This window comes from Lentinus tigrinus (assembly GCF_003813185.1).
Source record: "Lentinus tigrinus ALCF2SS1-7 unplaced genomic scaffold L226scaffold_4, whole genome shotgun sequence".
NCBI lineage: Eukaryota > Fungi > Basidiomycota > Agaricomycetes > Polyporales > Polyporaceae > Lentinus > Lentinus tigrinus.
This window is the reverse complement of record NW_027137913.1, coordinates 1,829,739-1,846,585: the sequence shown is the minus strand read 5'-3', so window position 1 is coordinate 1,846,585 and position 16,847 is coordinate 1,829,739. Positions and strand designations below refer to the sequence as shown.

General features: G+C 55.3%; 6 protein-coding genes across 6 annotated transcripts; 3 read left to right on the top strand and 3 right to left on the bottom strand.

Annotated features, from left to right (window-relative positions):
* Nucleotides 1-802: 802 nt before the first annotated feature.
* Nucleotides 803-1,587, top strand: L226DRAFT_567634 (uncharacterized protein; the record flags this gene model as incomplete). Its single annotated transcript, XM_067684056.1, has 3 exons — nucleotides 803-1,040; nucleotides 1,093-1,289; nucleotides 1,348-1,587. The coding sequence occupies 3 exons, from the start codon at nucleotides 803-805 to the stop codon at nucleotides 1,585-1,587; spliced, it is 675 nt and encodes a 224-aa protein (XP_067540113.1).
* An 843-nt stretch (nucleotides 1,588-2,430) lies between these two features.
* L226DRAFT_480430 (uncharacterized protein) lies at nucleotides 2,431-3,782 on the bottom strand. The gene is made up of 6 exons (XM_067676883.1): nucleotides 3,635-3,782; nucleotides 3,455-3,531; nucleotides 3,369-3,406; nucleotides 2,993-3,077; nucleotides 2,661-2,935; nucleotides 2,431-2,600 (listed from the first exon to the last, which is right to left on the bottom strand). Exons 1-6 carry the CDS (start codon nucleotides 3,702-3,704, stop codon nucleotides 2,552-2,554), a joined length of 594 nt encoding a protein of 197 aa, XP_067540112.1. The 5' UTR covers nucleotides 3,705-3,782; the 3' UTR covers nucleotides 2,431-2,551.
* A 118-nt stretch (nucleotides 3,783-3,900) lies between these two features.
* Nucleotides 3,901-6,908, top strand: L226DRAFT_531309 (uncharacterized protein). The gene is made up of 5 exons (XM_067680049.1): nucleotides 3,901-4,166; nucleotides 4,898-5,035; nucleotides 5,095-5,609; nucleotides 5,659-5,753; nucleotides 5,807-6,908. Exons 1-5 carry the CDS (start codon nucleotides 4,044-4,046, stop codon nucleotides 6,760-6,762), a joined length of 1,827 nt encoding a protein of 608 aa, XP_067540111.1. The 5' UTR covers nucleotides 3,901-4,043; the 3' UTR covers nucleotides 6,763-6,908.
* A 974-nt stretch (nucleotides 6,909-7,882) lies between these two features.
* L226DRAFT_558056 (uncharacterized protein) lies at nucleotides 7,883-9,720 on the top strand (the record flags this gene model as incomplete). The annotated part of the gene is made up of 7 exons (XM_067683220.1): nucleotides 7,883-8,067; nucleotides 8,133-8,181; nucleotides 8,346-8,448; nucleotides 8,493-8,628; nucleotides 8,686-8,817; nucleotides 8,878-8,955; nucleotides 9,035-9,720. 7 exons carry the CDS (start codon nucleotides 7,883-7,885, stop codon nucleotides 9,699-9,701), a joined length of 1,350 nt encoding a protein of 449 aa, XP_067540110.1. The 3' UTR covers nucleotides 9,702-9,720.
* Nucleotides 9,721-9,894: 174 nt separating this feature from the next.
* L226DRAFT_455382 (uncharacterized protein) lies at nucleotides 9,895-11,506 on the bottom strand (the record flags this gene model as incomplete). Its single annotated transcript, XM_067675234.1, has 11 exons — nucleotides 9,895-10,096; nucleotides 10,154-10,185; nucleotides 10,257-10,305; nucleotides 10,378-10,393; nucleotides 10,455-10,602; nucleotides 10,715-10,792; nucleotides 10,842-10,939; nucleotides 11,006-11,069; nucleotides 11,123-11,283; nucleotides 11,352-11,386; nucleotides 11,445-11,506. 11 exons carry the CDS (start codon nucleotides 11,504-11,506, stop codon nucleotides 9,895-9,897), a joined length of 945 nt encoding a protein of 314 aa, XP_067540109.1.
* Nucleotides 11,507-13,591: 2,085 nt separating this feature from the next.
* Nucleotides 13,592-15,607, bottom strand: L226DRAFT_251866 (uncharacterized protein). Its single transcript, XM_067673279.1, has 9 exons — nucleotides 15,520-15,607; nucleotides 15,276-15,442; nucleotides 15,179-15,212; nucleotides 14,834-15,123; nucleotides 14,685-14,763; nucleotides 14,502-14,630; nucleotides 14,234-14,430; nucleotides 14,160-14,174; nucleotides 13,592-14,091 (listed from the first exon to the last, which is right to left on the bottom strand). The coding sequence occupies exons 2-9, from the start codon at nucleotides 15,309-15,311 to the stop codon at nucleotides 13,828-13,830; spliced, it is 1,044 nt and encodes a 347-aa protein (XP_067540108.1). The 5' UTR covers nucleotides 15,312-15,442; nucleotides 15,520-15,607; the 3' UTR covers nucleotides 13,592-13,827.
* Nucleotides 15,608-16,847: the final 1,240 nt, after the last annotated feature.

Here is a 16,847-nt window from a genome sequence, read left to right as displayed (position 1 = left end):
CGGATGAGTTTGATTCACGTTGCATCTGCTCATTGGTCCTTGCCACAAGTTGCGGAGCGCTGTTTCTAGGCGGGGACGGGACCGACGTTACGCGACGCGTTAGTGCGCTCGGTAACGTCGGGTTCGGCCGTGCAAGCCTTCGCGCCCGCCGTCCATTTACGAGTTACGTCACGCACAGGCATCGCATACTGCAGCCGGGGCGCATACTGCCTGCGCCTCGCGTCCAGTGCGGCCTCGAGTGTGTAGGAGATCATGATGGCTTGAGATGGCTCATGTCCCCGCCGAACTGTGGTCTGAATCACTTCTCTACAGCTGCCTGGCAGAGTGGTGGGATTGCGCCCAGAACACCTGCTGATAGATGGTTCAATGGAAGCATTTGTGCGTGATGATTAGCCGTGAGTACGTTCTTGTGGCTGGCCGCTGCTTCTCGGAGTGGAGTTAGGGTTGATATTGTCTCTCGGTTGCGCTGCTTCTCTCGGCTAGAGAGATTTGGATGAAACACTTCGCCATTCTTGCCTCACCGTCACAGTACCCGTGCGGGCTATACCGACGTTCCGGAATGGTGCGTCACCGACGCCTCCGGCGCGCAGTCTCTACCGCAAAGGCAGGATTCCGGGGCGGTCTCGTGGGCACCCTTGCGTATTCGGGGAGGCCCGAGACGCCCCCGTCTCGAGGTATAAGAACCCCTCCACCTGAATGAGATCAGCATTGACATCCGAGTCACTCTTCTCCCTCTCGTCATCTACACGAAAATCCCAAGCACCCCCCACAGTCTTTACCTCCCCACACTCCTTAGTACAAGATGTTCTCCTTCAGCTCGCTCGCTGTCTTCTCCACGATCGCTTTCAGCGCTCTCGCCTCCGCCCTCCCTCTCTCCACTCCCCTCGGTGACCTCCCCGTCGACCCCTCCGCCGTTACCGGCGTTGTTTCGGGTCTCCCCGTCGTTGGTGGCATTGTGGGCCGCGCCGATGCTCAGCAGAGCATTGCCGTCATCCTCACGGGTGTGACCGCACAGCTCGGGCCCGCTACCCAGGCTCTCAGTGCGTAGTACCTCTGTGGTTTGGCTGCTGCGTGCTAAAACATTGTCTCCAGAGTTCGTTACCTCGCAGAACGCGACTGTTGACGCTTGCAGCGGTCCCATCGGCGAGATCAAGGACATCCTCACTGGTGCTGTCGTCGAGCTCCAGGGTCTCGTTGGCAAGCCCGTTGAGGTCATCCTCCATTCGGTTGAGGGCACTGCTCTGATCACCGTGGAGGAGCTTGGCAAGCTTGTCGCTGGTCTCGTCGTGGTACGTCCGATCGGGTGTTGTGACATGTGGTCATGGCGCTCACTACCGTTCATTTCAGATTGTGTTTGAGGCTCTCGGCGCCGTTCTGAAGGTTGCCGGTGCCACGATCGATAAGGCGCTCTTCGACCTGCTTTGCGTTGTTGGTGGCCTCGTTGGCTCGCTCATCGCCCTCGTCCTCCAGCTTGTCGGCACTGTCCTCGGTGACCTCCTTGCGGTTGTTGTTCCCCTCATCAAGACTGTCGTCCCCTTCATCTTGCACCTCAACCTCGCGCAGGTCATCTCCCTCCTCAAGCTCTAAGTTGGGGATATCCACGATGTGCTACGCTACGCTACCTACACTCTTGCATTCATGAGACGCCTCCATATAGTTTCTTAGTGTACGACTGTAGGCCTTGGCGGTTATACCCGCGCGAGTTACCATACCCTAATGCGATTGCAGCAAGAAGCGACTGTTTTCATGCCTTATCTGTGTGTGTGCTCAAGGAATGGTGTTGCGATAGTCGAGAACAGAAGCGTGGGGGCGGAAATAGTGGAGATGGTGGAAGCAGGGCTAGGGCGCGGCGAAGCTCATTTCCGTTGAGAAGGTATGGGGTGCATGAGTCGACATGAGAAACTGTTGTTGCGAGGCAAGCTCACTCGGGGGACTTCGTATGTATGTAGGGCGTGCTAGTAGGTAGCTCATGAGAGTAGCCTGCAGCCGCGGCACCGAGAGGATTGGAAGTTCAACCAGGGCATATCGCACTGTCCACCGCGTCCTTCCTCCGCACAGGTTCGGTGGATGACAGCGAAGTCTGCGGGTTCCGACTTACGTTATAACCACCCTCGCCGCTGGTGCTTCCCGTGCATCAGAAACGGCACGCAATCAAGGACAGGGTAGCATGCAATCAAGAGCAGGTTAAAATTTGCTCGCTCCGGAGCAGGGAAGCACGCATGCATTCCATGCGCCCACTTCCTGTCATCCGCACGACGTCGCGTACCAACGGCTTGCCTGGAAGTGCTGAGAAGTCGACAAGAACGGCAAGGCGATCCGACGACTGTACCCATGGAACTCAGGAGCTCCCCGAAATCCGGACAGAGGTCTCCAGCTGCGTGCGAGCTTGCCTGCATCTAGGACGCAAGCGCATCACAAGGACGGACGAACGAGCAGAGGAATAGACGTCAATAATGTCAAGTACAATAGCGATGACACACTTCCAAGTAAACTACCAATCCGTCCGACCGCCTGAGTTGACGAACACGCCGACACCACCAGGATGACGGCATTACGACGAGCTGCTGCCAGCCTCCTTCGCTTGTTGGGCGAGCAGTCGTCTGAAAAGTGAAGAGGTCAGCATTCGTTACGCATGCCGGGAGAAGAAGACTCGCACGCACTCTCTCGCAGCGAGGACCATGCGCGCCTTACGCTCGCGCAGGCTTGCTTCCCGCTTCTCAGCAGTATCCTCCCATACCGCCTTCCCACCCACTTCCTCCGGGGTCGTGCTCACTGAGGTAATGGATGTCTTTCCTTCGAGGTGATAACGGGAGATCAGGTTGTCTGTCTTCTTGGCTTTTGAGGAGTTCGCGTTCGCTGCACCCGCAGCGGGGGGTTGTGCGGGCGCGGCTGGCTCAGCGGTTCGTGGGTAGACGGTGTAGTATGCAGGCGGAGGCTGAAGAAAGTATGACTGAGTCCGAGGGTCTTCATGGCCAGTAAATGAGGTACTCACCGCAGGGAGGAAGCCACGCTCAAGGATCTTGTTCGACGTTTGTTGGACATTGCCCGTTCTTAGCAGATCGTACCGAATGTTGTCACTGAAAGGTGGAGTAGTCAACATCGGGCACAGTTGATGGAGACGACTCCTTAGATGGGCAGAATCTGGCAAGATGCATTGACTCGCCACCCTCTCGTTAGAGGATGAGCACATCGGGGTGACAGCTGTCGGTGACAACATCCCGGTAAGCCCACGACATCTACGCGATAGATGATGACGGGAGGCTGAATCCGATATTCTCGGAGTCTCCGAGGAGTCGGGGTGGACGAGTGTACTCCAGGAAACTGGAAGTCCAGAAGTAGAAAGGTGCATAGGGTAGCATGCAACTCACCTTGGGATATCGGGGAACATGCTGTGGACTGTTTCGACCTGCAGCACGTCAGACAAATATGCGGAACCACAGGGTAGGTCGCGTACCATCTCCGGCGTGACATTCTTCGGGCGGAATCCTAACACTGCAGACGGCGAAGCTGTGCCCCCGCTCTCCTTGCTCCCTGTACACGTTCCACATATGTCCGAGATTGCACGCACGAAGGAGGAAGGGTGAGCATGCTACTCGTCAGACTAGCCAGAGCCACAGTCGGATGTTGGACGTACCAGACGAAGCCCAGCGAACGACCAGAACAATCACAGCAACAGCCACAAGAACGTTGACGACTTCTCCCATGATAAACGATGACCGGCAGACGAAGGTAAGAGGTGGAACCAAAACCGAGAACGGAGCGTTGAGAGAGATGAAGGTATAGGACAAGCAGAGGACAAGTCCGGTCAGGCTAGTAAGACGCCGATAAGTGGGCTTACGTGATGAAATTAAGGACTTATCGGCCCACAAAGGTAATCTGGCCACATTGCCTCTCCGTGCTTGCTCGCTGTCTTCCACCGTCTACTCGCTGTCTTCTACTGCTGTCTGCTCATTGTCGGCTTCTACGTGCTCTAATATATCCCAACTAGCAGTCTTTATTGACAGCTGCTCACGCCGTTCCTTCTATCGTACACGTATCTTCTAATGGACGTCGACTCTTTGTCTCCGACGCAGCGGGACGCCCTCGCTCAGCTGCAGGCTCTCACAAATGGTGGCGACGCGGAGGTCGCCATTGGAGTCCTCTCGAGCGTCGATTGGGATGTTCAGGTATGTGCATACATCTGTCTCTGTGCTGCAAAGTTTCGAGTTCGTGCGCGAAGTGAGCCCTTCGGAACGAGTCAGAGGAGGAAAGTCGCAATGAGTCCAATCTTTGGGCTATAGTCAGCTTGACAGTACCACTTTCCTCTACCAACGAGTAGCGGAGCCACAGAGAGGACGCCGAAATCGGCGAGTTTGCGTGTCCACGGTATTATGCCCGTGACAAGGGCAGGAGGTCGAAGGCTGGCTGAGTGTCTGCCAGATCATGTATCTGCCTATAAGGAGACATATCGGACGTCCTCCATATATCGTCCTGCGGTCATGCCTAGTTCATGACATGCTGCCAGGCTCGGACTGCTTGTCTTCGTAATATCATGATGTGTTCCATTCGTGGCTCGGGCTCACCGTGCTAAGGAGGATCACTGATTATCGTACACTCCTAGCCATGATGCATGCGGGAGGTGGAGTTCAGCACAATCCACGTCGACTGCCCATATTTCGCTGCCATAAAATTCGCAATGAGCGGCAGCTGTCGGCTTGTGCTGCGAGAGCTGTCGTCTGCAAGGCAAGCATAAAGTATACTATATGTGCTTGTTAGCCGTGACCTCGATCGAGTCCCCCTTTGCTTCCCCCGCTGTATGCATCCTCCACTATTGTCCGGGATGGTGATAATCATTTGGCGATTCATTTTGTGCATGGTTCTGGTTCAGTGTCAACTGGATGCTAACTGAGCCTCTTAGCGCGCTGCTGAGATCGTGTTTGACGGCGTCCCACCCCCTCCTCCAGCACCAGCTGCTCGCATTGAGGAGTTCGATATTGACGACTCGGAGCAAGGTTTGCTAAGTGGTCGTCGGAGCGGCCGCGAATTCAGACAGGTGGTGAGCTCGATCATAACACTTCATGGAACCCGAAAGTTTCTGACGTGTTCTTCGCACAGGAGTCGAGCTCTCTATCGACGATTGTCATTCGACCAATGCGCGTGGTGTTCAACATCCTCGCCATCCCATTATATCCCCTGTTTTCGCTTCTCCGGTTCATATTCCGTGCTCTGCGCATTCCGCTCCCTAATTTTGGTCCATTTACCTTGTCCTATCGCCCACTTGGACCTGGGCCGAGCCATGAGGCAAAGGATCCGAAGAGCGTCGCAGAACGTTGGGTCCTCACACTAGAGGAAGAGACTGGTGCAGTCTGCATCAGCCGTAGTGCGAATCGTAGGCGCGAGCAGGGCAACGGCCACAGTGTCGCAACAGGCGTCGCGGGTCCGTCGAACCTGACTGTGCGCAGCGCATGGGAAGAAGGATCGAGCGGCGCTGCGGAAGGCGACTTGAAGCTGCTGCCTGACTTCTTCTTGGGTGGTTACGAGGAGTTTGCGAGAACGTGCCAGAAAGACATCAAGATTGGATGCATTGTCATCGTCAGCGACGAGCATGACGACGTCCCTGAGTTCAAGCGGTCAGTGAGCCGATCCTTATCATTGAGCTTGTGCTGACCGACCGTACAGGAGCACGCTCACTGACCCCAGTCTTCTTCGTGTTATCCAAGAGAACGACATACTAGTATGGGGCGGCGATATCCGTGACAGAGAAGCGTGGAGCGGTGAGTCGTTCAGTAGCCTTTTCCGAAAGCAGTTACTGAGCTCCCACTTTTAGCCTCGCAGAAGCTGCAGGCAACCACGTATCCCTTTGTCGCTTTCATCGCCCTCCAGCCACGCCGTGCACCAGCGTCCTCTGCGCCGCCCGCACCCACCATGACCATCCTTTCGCGCCATCAGGGACCGTCCATTCCCTCGACCTCCGCACCAACCGCGGCGCAGACGCTCGTGACTCACCTCAACGAGCATCTGCTCCCGCGCGTTAACCCCTTCCTCGCAAAGCTGCGCTCGCAAGCCGCGGAGCGGGATCGCGAGCGTAAGCTCCGGGAAGAGCAGGATCGTGCGTTCGCGGAGTCTGCTCGTAAGGACGCTGAGCGCATCGAGAAGCGGAGGCAGGAGCAGCGCGCCGCGGCAGAAGAGCTGCAGCGTGCTGCAGAGGCCGAGGCGCGTGCAGCAGCAGAACAGCGCAAGGCCGAAGAGGCGAAGAAGCTCTGGGAGGCGCACCGGATGGAATGGCGCCGCTGGATCCGGCGCGGGCTCGTTGTGCGCGAGCCGCGTCCAGGAGAGAACGGGCGCGGGAAGACGATGCGTGTTGGTGTGCGCATGCCGGACGGACGGCGTGTCGTGCGCTTCTTTGGCGAGAACGACGCTGTCACTGCGCTCTATGCGTATGTCGACTCGTTGTTCATCCCTCCAGAATACGGGCAGGACGCAGATCCTGTTGCCCCGCCAGAGGGTGGTTGGGTCGGTGAGGCTGGCTTGAGCGGCGAGATGGAGCAGTCGGGGCGCACACCCGAGAAGTGGTGGGGCTTCAAGCTTGTGCTCGCGTACCCTCGGCGCGAAATTCCATGGGAGGCCGACAAGAAGGTCGGGGAGATCGACGTGCTCAAGGGCGGCGGACAGGTTGTCGTCGAGCTTATTGCTGACGAAGACGGTCTGAAGGCGAAGGGCAAGGGCAAGTCGGCTGTAGAGACCGACGATGACGACGAGTATCATACCGAAGAGAGCGATTGAGCTCGTATTGCGCCTTACATTGGGTGAAGGGTACGGATATATAGAAGCTCTCATCATATGCTCTCGATCTATCGTACTAGTTGCACTCGTTAATCTTGCTGGTTCTTGTTAGGTGTCATAATGGCTCAGTTTGATTGTCGTCATGGCCCCTGACGGGGATGACGTAGTGAGAACCCTTGGCGTTTGGTAGGATGTGACTCGCCGTGACTGTCGAGTCAATTGCGGCGGCCTTGACTCAACGGCGACGTGGCAGGATGGCCTTCTCTCGGAATTGCTCGCCAGTGCCAGTGACTGCCACCACAGCTTTCTGGGCTACGCAATCGGTAATCCAGCTCGTGTTCGCACATATTCAACGCAATCTAACGTCGGCTTGCATGTTGCGCAAATCATTAAGGCTGTCATCGCAGGTAAGGCGAGTGAGTAGCATTTTTCTGCACCATTGCAGCGTATTATACACGTGTCGGCTGCGAAGTTGTGGTCAAGGTATGTTGCTGACGTACCGTACCTCATCTCTATGATTGCTTACACTATTCAGCTAGCAGTTCTCGCAAATGGCATGGCGTCCTGTCGTTGTAACAGGACGCTCGATGCAGCCTTAGTATTCGCATGTGCGAACAGTCAACACAGATAGTTTCATTCGCAGACGCATGTTTCATGATTGACCAGATGCTCCTCGGGCACCTGGGGTAGATTTTCATCCGGAAGAAATTCGAAGACGAGCACAACCCCAAGACCGGCACGCCGCACACTAGAACACGCTCAATAAACAGAAGCTCATCCAGATAACCCATTCCGGAGGTGCATGGGTTGCCATGCCTTCCAGTAACGCGTCAAGTATCCATAGGTCCGCATCTTCGTCACCCGGAGTATGCATCTGCCTTCATGCCCATCGCGCGTGGTCAACGATGGTGTGATATGACAGCCCTCTGGCCCTGGTCATGTTGTTCGCTGACGCTTTGCCAGACAGCAGGAGCGGAGTACGAATGTGTTCGTGTTCGCGCTCACGTGCTCCGACGTGGTTGTTGAACGCGACCCACCTCAATGTTTTTGGCGCCTAACCGCTCTCTATCCACTCTCTACCCCCAAATCATCGGACAAAAGCTCACCTGAGGTCTCAGTCATGAACAGGCCAAATAACTACCATCCGTATCGGCATGCCTACGCCTATACCGAAGATAACAACCTCGAGGCCAATGCTGGTGGCTCCGGCGATGTTAGGAATGTGCATGGTGGGGTCGCGCAGCAGGAACAGGCACCAGCGCAACCGTCTTTCTATGGGTACTACCAGGGGGTAGCAACATACACGTGCGTGCGGTTCCTTGTCCCAACGATGTGATTCGCTGAACACACCACACCGACTGCCATCATAGAGCGACCGAGTCCGCCAATACCGAGGGCTCCGACAACGATGGATATGCGGTGGGTCGCTTCGAGCATTGGCAGCACGACGGCTATGCACTACCTCAATCGCCTTCTTATGGATACTACGAGCAAGCAAGTACATACCCGTGCGCACAGTCTCCTTCACATGATGTTACGTTGTGTTCACCTCGATGGCATCCAAAGTCACGCATCGAATATAGCGAGCACCTCAGTCGCGCAAACCGCACTTCTCCAATTTCCTGGCTACGCTCTTCCCATTGACTTGTGCCCTCCTGTTCACATGCACGATCCAGCCAAGGGAAGGTGTGTAACTACCTCTTTGTATAGTGATGCGTGAGATTACTTAGCGCCGACAAGAGCGACCCCTGCTAATGCCGACGACTCCGGAAGCCTCGAGTATACGATGCATGGTTTCGAGCGACAAGTCAACTTTGCATTGTCGCAGTCGCCTTCCTATGGCTACCAGGGGATAGTCACATATCCGTGCGAGAGTCTCGCTCTTATACGCCATCTCGTGCTCACCTTCCTGACGTGTTACAGATCAACCCACAGCTACCCGTCGTCTGGGGCGAGCACTCCAGTTGTACAAACACCTCCTCAGCTGCCTCATTACTCACCTTACATCGCCTCGTCTCCCCCGGTTCACATGTACAATCAACAAGCCCAGGGAAGGTGTGTATTCAATCGCCTCATAATCGCGCGGGAAGCCTGAACAACATCGAGTGTACCTAGTTTCTCTGGGCGCGAAATACACTTGGAGGAGGTGGACATAAGTAGCAAACGGGGAGGGACAGCCTCGGGCTCCCGAAGGTGCGAAGTTGGTTCAGATTTAACCCCTCTCGCAGTCGTCGCTCACCTATCTCCCCGAAAACTGGTATCTGCGGTATAGCCCATCGCGGAGCTCTCCTCAAACCCACGTCAGGAGGAACCCCCGTCTTCCTGCACGCCCACCTAGACCAACGGAACGTGCCATGGTCACACGAACATCCGATCACTCCAGCGGTGAAGCTCGGTTAGTTCCTCGGCGTCACCTTACGCTGGCTCCCAACATGGGAATCCTTGACGCGAAGCGTCTTTACGTGGTCCCTGACCAGTTGGCAGCGGACACCTTCCACACACAAAGAGACGAACGAGGGGACATGCGGCGAGTACCAGTCAAGATCTCGTGTCCAGTCCCAGGTTGCGGCTACGTCGGGGACCCGTATACTTTCTGCGAGAAGCATGTCGTACCGGAGCATTACCCGGAGACTCGTCGGGAACACTACGTGCAGTGCATCTACCCAGGCTGTCCACCTAAACCCATGAAGCGGTCCTCCATGGCCCGGCACATGAAGGAGACACACCAGAGCATAGGGATGGTGCATTGCATCCATTGTCATGCTACCGTACGCGACGATCAGAGCAACGGAGCCCGAGTGTTCGTCGGACCGCAAGGTCACCGGCACCGCCACGGTGATGAATGCTCGGCGCGGGCGGAGTATGTCAGGGGGACAACAGACGCATTGACGGCTCGCAATAACTGCAAGTGGTGTCGTGCAGAGGTTATCTTAAACTGACATGGGGTTACTACCGGGGACATCGTTGGACTTGCACGTTACTAGGAACGGTCGATGGGCTAGAGTAGTGCCGATCGAAGGTTACTCTGCGAGCTCCCAGTATATTATCAAATTTTGTATGTTACAGTACTGTACACTTCGACCGGTGGCGCCACCACTATCCATACCTCCACCCTTGGAGCGACTCTCATGATCATGTCTCGGGTTCATCCCCATCTCCGACTTCGATCGGTATAGAGCTTCGCTCAAGCGGAGCACCCATTGACTCAATCAAGTTCGACGCGAACACCACTGTCCCTCCAGCAGTTGAACCACTGTGTGACTGCTCGAGAAGGTCTCGCGAGTCGAGGTCGCGGAGATTAATGATGAATCGCGAGACGAGGATAGAAGTGATGCTTCGAAAGTGATGGCCTCGTCAGGCTATGTCAAGTCTGACAGTTGAATGAACGTACACATCTGCGATGTCGCCCATGAAGGAGACTTCCTGTAAGTACACAGTCCCGCTGGTCAGCATCCGTTCTCGAACTGTCACCTCCCGCGGAATAGGAAACTCACCTCTGCGAAATTGACGACAATATGAAGCACGTTGAATACCAGCATAGTGCTTACCACGCCCGCCCGGACGTGCGTCCGTCAGCTTGCCATCCGAAAGCCATCGAGCAACTGACGTCCTTACCAGAAGTACACAGAACCTACGGGCGCGGATCAGTACCTCTTGATCCTGATCCCTGGAGTCGACGTAGAGCGACTCACCGTCTCTGAGAAGCAGATCTACTAGAGAAGTCTTGACATTGTTAAGGACGGCCGTCTTTTTTATCTTATATGTCGTCCACCACGTCACGGATATGACAATGGCGTCAGCAGCGATAGAGCTCAACCGAGACACTAGGACGACTGTGATCTTCCCGGTCAGCATCAAAGGCAATTAACGTCAATGGTACGTTTAGGCATACGTCTGTAGTCGTCAGCGCGAAACGTCTGAAGAACCCTGAAGGTACTCACTTATTATGCACAGCGAGAGTGATAGAGTTCGCCACACCACAATTGTATGGCGGTGGCGAGTTGGCTGGCTTCTGGTAGGGGATATTATACTACGAATTGCGTCAATACAGTTACCTCCAGCGTACATAATACACTCACCAGGTTCGCCACAACCGGTCCACAAAGGAGCAGGCAGACAAGTGCAGGGATGCGCCGGTCACGGCCGCATAAGGCATACGTCCGTAGGGTTGAGAAGGCTACGTGAACGAGATGTTCGTCAGTGCCACTTGCATGCGATGTAGATTGCTGAACCGTGACCGTACCGTTCCAGACGAAGTATGGTAGCAAGCTCAGGATAATGTCCATCCACCCCAGAGCGCGACAAGCCTGTGGTGAGACAAGGTCAAATGCTGCCGAGCCGAAGGATATATGCTACCGACCGTATTCGATATAGGCACAAAGGATGGCACAGTGATGACATTTTGCAGCAGCATGATGTACCGGTTGAGGAAAAATAAGACACTTGCACCCGTGATGCGACGACTCCAGACTAGCCGGATTTCACTGTCGAACGTGATGAGATATTCGTAGAAGATGACGACTGCACGGCGGGAGGAGAATGCTCGTTATTCAAGTTGGGGGTGGCAAAAGTACGTAACAAGAGCTCACTGGCTTCAGCAATGAGAGCGCAGTTCAGCTGGAAGCTGCGAAATAGATGAGTGGGAACTCATGGGAACATCGCACTCGGATAGGCATACTCACAAAAAAGCTCTATCCGCTACAATCTCTTCGGCGGACGAGACAGTCGAGTTTCCTGAAGACATTATGACGACCAACTGCGACACTTGAGGAAGGAAAAGGTGGTTGGCGAGAGCGCCGGTTTGCGTACAAGACTATATAGCTCGACGCCGAGGATCAGGCACAGGAAGAACTGACGAACTACTGTAGAGAAACCCGCGAACCGCGGATCGGTACCTTGCACAGAGCAGTCTTTGGACCACGGTAGGCCATGCAGCGATCATCGTGGAGTTCCTTGAATCGAATCATAACCTTGGGGTAGATAATGCGGCGGGCTGCAGCCTACGTCCCGTCCCTCGCGTGCCGATGTTCCACGAAAATCCGAGTGTATGGTGCCGCATGTAGGACGTCACTATTCAGTAAAATGCCTTTGTAGTTGCTAGATAATATTCAGTACCTTAGATGAGGATGAGAGAGGAGGGAGAGAGAGAGAGAAGTACCGCACCCCGAACTGTCGCATCGGCGCCACGGGACTTCTGCCAGCCTTCAATCAAGCGAAGCAGTTGTAAAACCTACCGCCTATCGCCGCTGTCGTTTCTGTATCACTTTGGCAAACTTCGCCGTCGGAAAGTGACATGTCAATAATATGTCAGTGTTCGCTGGAGTGTGGCATTCGGACAGTTAGGCGCTGTTTGTCGAGATCGGGTCTAGCCGGAGGCGCTGCCCGTGCAAGCCTAGAGTCCAGTCCACCGCCTCCAGACGTGGTTACATGTTACAGCTAATCGTCTCCAGCGTGCACTGAGCGAGCAGTTTCGGATGTATCTGTTCCCCTGTATTTCCCATAGCGGGATACAGCGGCCCCGGGCCCGAGTACGGGGACGCCGGGATGTGCCTCGGAGTTTCAACAGTTTGAAGCAGCTAGCCACGTGAAAAGGTGAGGATCCCGATACATACATGTCTTGTCCATATTCCACCTGTCCCACCTTTGACATATCCCACCTCGTCTATATTCCACTCAACAGCAAAACAACTGCGTCTCCAACTTGTACGCCGATACCGGCTGCCCCGTCTTTGATTCCCCCACCCCAGTTAGCACGTACGAGAGTCCGAAAGATATGTCAAACCTGGTCCACAGTCGTTCCAACCGAGATTGTCTGGAGGGCGACTTGGGTAGCTGAGTCCCGAAGGGTCTATAACATTGTGAGCCCGCGAGAGAACACGTGTTGAAACGAATACACGCACAGATAGTACATGTCGGGAGTGGCTGTACGAGTATAATTGGCATGGCTCGGTATCGTTATTTATTCGCCGTTATTATGCCTGTCCTGCCGGAGAGAGATCATATCTAACCGTTCCAGAGCAAGGATGCGGAGATCTCTCTGACATTGTGAGTACGGCAGACTCCTCGGCACCTGCCAGGAACCCAGAAAACAGGCTGTGCTCTGGGGACCTTTCAGCGGCATCCCGCACGAACTGGCAGGCCGTCGTACATTGCTCGGCTGGAGAAGACTAAACGAACACTTCCTCTCCGAAGTCGAAGTCATCAAGTCGAGTCCTCGGTAGTATCGCACCGACATGCTGTTAATGATCAGTCTGTCCGCAATGAGTCAGTACTTGAGATCGACAACATCACGCACCCTGCCGCGTACCGGGACCGCGTGGCACATGCGGCAATACCATTGGCACCGCGCGAACGGGCGGGATGTCGTAAACTTCAGTGGCGGGAGAAGTGTTCGTCTACTGGAAAGAGGTAGCGGTGATAGTATCGCAACCGCATGCTATGCATACGCAACGGGTGTTCATGAGTTCTCGAAGTGATCTTCCAGGTTCTCCGTCCCACGCACAGCAACGCGCGTGTCATAAATACATCAATCCGCGGACATTGCAATTGGCACCTCGCGAACGGTCGGGATTTCGTAAACCTGTCTCGGGCCCAGAAGATCGAACGAACACTTTCGTTCGAGTCTGAGAAGTTTTCGTTCACTGGCCCAGGCAGGCCTTGAGCGGGAAGTATCAATGTTTGTGATGCACTTCTATGTCCCCGCACGACGCACTTGGTCTCTTGACGATCCCCTCGTGTTGCATGACGTATGGGGGTGCCTTCCTAGGTCAACCAAGAGGGTGCGCCTGGCACAGCTCTCCGCAAGAAGGTACTTCTATCGTTCAAACTTCACTTTGCATGGCGGACGGTGCCTGTAAATGCAAGAGATGCGAGATATTTACACCATATATATGGACACAACGATACTAAGAGTATCAGTACACCAGCAACGACATCTTGAACGAACTTCTCGAAAGGACAAGTCAGGGACCTCAGCCATAGATAATACACACACCTACGGGGAAACAGAGCGAGAATGACACGAACACGATGACACTAGTCATTTGCACCGCAGGTTGCGAAGGACTAGACCACGGAGTCAAGCTCGAGATGCCACCCGTCGCTGCCGGGGCCCATGTCATCCATCATGTACGCGTCGCTCCCAGAGATGGCAGTGCCGGAACCAGCGACGCGGGTCCTGTCCGACGCCTTTCCGTCCACGCCAGCGTGGACGGGTAGCCTAACGGGCCCTGAATTCCAGTGAATGGTCGTACTTGTCTGCTGCAAGGTGGAAGTTTCGTTGGCAGCGGCTTGGTCCGCGCGGATGAGGATGAGCGTGAACGAGATAGGCTAGTGGAGGATGTAGATACATCAGCGATACACGCCGTGATGCTCATGGGAGAAAAGGGATGGCTCACGATGAGTTGAACGACCTATGGGTGCGGTACATCAGCGAGTGCGAATTGGCAGGGCTCTGGAGGATTCCGCGTACCACCTCAGATACGCCGTACTGGGCATTGTTGGACGCAAGGAATGTGCCGAAGAAGACGACAACCGAGGTGGTGTACATAAGACCGGACTCGACGAGAATACGGACAACGCGGGTCAGTCTGAGGTTCCCGCCGACGCGTGTGATGTCATGGGATGCGACGCTATTGTTGACCTGCATGATGCGGTACACGATCAAGCCTAGATACATGTCAGTCACCAGACAGCCTTATCCTATGACTAAGTTGGAGTGGCCAAACAGGGGCACATACCTGTCGTCATGGTTGTCATCGCGAGAGTGAGCGAGAGAATGGTGGTAATGTAGGGCACGAGGCGCGCCTCGTTCAGAGTGGCTGAGGTGTGCAGTGTTGCCTCGATGGAGACGCCGACGCAACCACACACTGTTAACGTTCAGCTCTATCAAGGAGGCTGAGGTAAGTGTGCGAATGACTCGCCCGTTTCTGTAAGCCAGAGGAGGACCGGTAAGAGGACGACCTTCCAGTTCCTATCATAGACGACATAGCATCTGTACACCTACGAGTTCGGCAGCAGAAGTCAGCTCCGGCCCAGCCCAGTGCAAGGATAAGGGAGTGGTCATGCACACCATGATGCCATCGCCAATAAACGTCTGTATGACATAGTCCGAGGTATGCACGATGTTGAGCCAGCTCGAGAGGTCCTCGAACACGACGGTCGGACCACCGGGGCCGGCATAGTAGATGAAGGCCTGGAGGTTGTGTACCAGCCCGAGAGCCACCTCCAGTGTGGCGATCGTGAACATGGCGATCGTGGTCCCGACCATGATCCAGGTGATGCGTGTCCTGCCCTTGAAGTGCCCGTCACGGGTCCACAGGAGGACACGCAAGCCGTAGGCCACGGTTATCAAGTCGATCCCTGGAACATTGGTGTGAGCGAGCTACGTTGCGGATGAGTGACGTTGAAGGCAAACCGTAAAAGATGCATTGCATGTATAGCGCTACAAGCTGGTGCACGCCAGAAAGAATGTATTAGTCAAGTCATTGCAGAAGGACGTGCCGACGGTATACCTGAGCGGTGGGCATGGGGAACGCCGAGGAGGACATCGTCGACCACGCGTGCAAGCGGACGGAGCGGAGCGTTGGTCTTTAGGCTAGCAAGCGGGGAACGGACACGAAAGACTCAGGGGAGCTCAGCGGTCAGTGTGTTGCATGATATACTGCCAGATAAGAAACCTCTGTACAGAATGCCGCGCCCCGGCAAGAAGTAGCTGAGCTATTAATTTTGAACCACGAGCACAAGTTGGAGGCTCACCTCCCGTCAGGGCCATCAACATCAGCGCGGCGCAGTGCACCGCACCAGTGCCCCAAATCGAAGTACTAATTCACCGAGGGAGAAGGTTTGTTCCCAAGTAGGAAGCCTCCTGGGAGAGAAGTCGGTTGCGATCTTCGTGGCCTGCCATCTGATGATGCCACCGAAAGCGGTTGCCGACTCGTTGGCCGTGTACTAACGAATACCACAGCGCCTATGTGAGAATACCGGTACTACCACAGAGAATGATGGCGCTGCAGGAGGAAGACCAGGAGTACTACTCGATATGTCAGGGGAGGCACTAGCATACTATGGGCCGCCGTGGTTCGCAGTCTGGAGAGATAAGAGCATCAGGTTCTCAAGAAGAGGGGATATCGCAGTTCAGAGGTGTTTGCTGCCGTCTGCGTTCCGCCGATGTGTTGCGAAGACCGGGGAACTTAAAACAGCGGGAAAGAACCTCGGGTTGTAGTGACCGCGGTTACGTGTGCCGTGGCAGTGTATTACATAAGCACAGACACGGTGCGTGCCGGGCGGCCTGCGTTCGCCGGGTGGCTTCAGTTCCTACTAACTTGCGACGCCAGAGTCCTCAGCAGCCTCCGCTCTGCAGCTAATGAATCTGCTGACTTCGAAGGACGTTCTGGAGTGCTCCGATAAACTTTGGGCACTCCAGCCGACCCACGTACCCGGATATCGATGAGTTAGGCCGCAAGAAACCCATCATGCTTCGTGGACGTCGGATGCGGTTGTTGGTGATGTTATCTCAGCCTCGTACTTGTCTATACTGACTTAGAGCACTGCAGTCGAACAAGACCTCCATAAGGCAATAGGCAATTGCAGACGAGGACAGCGTGCTACAGACATCGTTCAGGGTGAGTTCTATCCGAGACAGGCTTCAAGTACCCGTACTCATCTACTTAGTCACTCGCACGTAGAGTTCTGGGACCTCGGCCACAAGCTTCGCAACACTACGCTGGGGGATATCCTTCCCCGAGCCTACGCCACCGATTTACATCGTTCCTCCGGCGGCCACTCCAGCGCTGTCCTCCGCCGTACGCACGCTTAACGAGCTCCGCGGGCACGTGTCCGGTCGTCTGCGTGTGTGCGATCTTCCACCTGTCGAAGCTCCGCGTCGCGCGTGCACTCGCTGCTCTGAGTCTCTCGCCCGAGCCGGGGTCCATGGACCATGATCATCGGGTGGTGGCACAATAGATGGCACGAGAAGGGCTACACCGAGGGCTACGCGCCACTCTCCAGAGAGCTGAACGGAGCTGCGGGATGGGAAGGTGTTCGAGAGAGGAACGCTCTAAGGTCGACATCCGGCTCGTGGAGAA

Coding starts and splice junctions, on each gene's coding strand:
- L226DRAFT_531309 (XM_067680049.1), top strand. CDS start 4,044: ATGGACGTCGACTCTTTGTCTCCGACGCAGCGGGACGCCCTCGCTCAG. Junction 4,167..4,897: donor GCGTCGATTGGGATGTTCAG/GTATGTGCATAC, acceptor TGAGCCTCTTAG/CGCGCTGCTGAGATCGTGTT. Junction 5,610..5,658: donor GACGTCCCTGAGTTCAAGCG/GTCAGTGAGCCG, acceptor CCGACCGTACAG/GAGCACGCTCACTGACCCCA.
- L226DRAFT_251866 (XM_067673279.1), bottom strand. CDS start 15,311: ATGTCCTCCTCGGCGTTCCCCATGCCCACCGCTCAG. Junction 15,213..15,275: donor TCCCCATGCCCACCGCTCAG/GTATACCGTCGG, acceptor GGCGTGCACCAG/CTTGTAGCGCTATACATGCA. Junction 14,631..14,684: donor CCTCTGGCTTACAGAAACGG/GCGAGTCATTCG, acceptor GAACGTTAACAG/TGTGTGGTTGCGTCGGCGTC.
- L226DRAFT_480430 (XM_067676883.1), bottom strand. CDS start 3,704: ATGGGAGAAGTCGTCAACGTTCTTGTGGCTGTTGCTGTGATTGTTCTG. Junction 3,532..3,634: donor CGTTCGCTGGGCTTCGTCTG/GTACGTCCAACA, acceptor GAACGTGTACAG/GGAGCAAGGAGAGCGGGGGC. Junction 2,601..2,660: donor ATGGTCCTCGCTGCGAGAGA/GTGCGTGCGAGT, acceptor TTCACTTTTCAG/ACGACTGCTCGCCCAACAAG.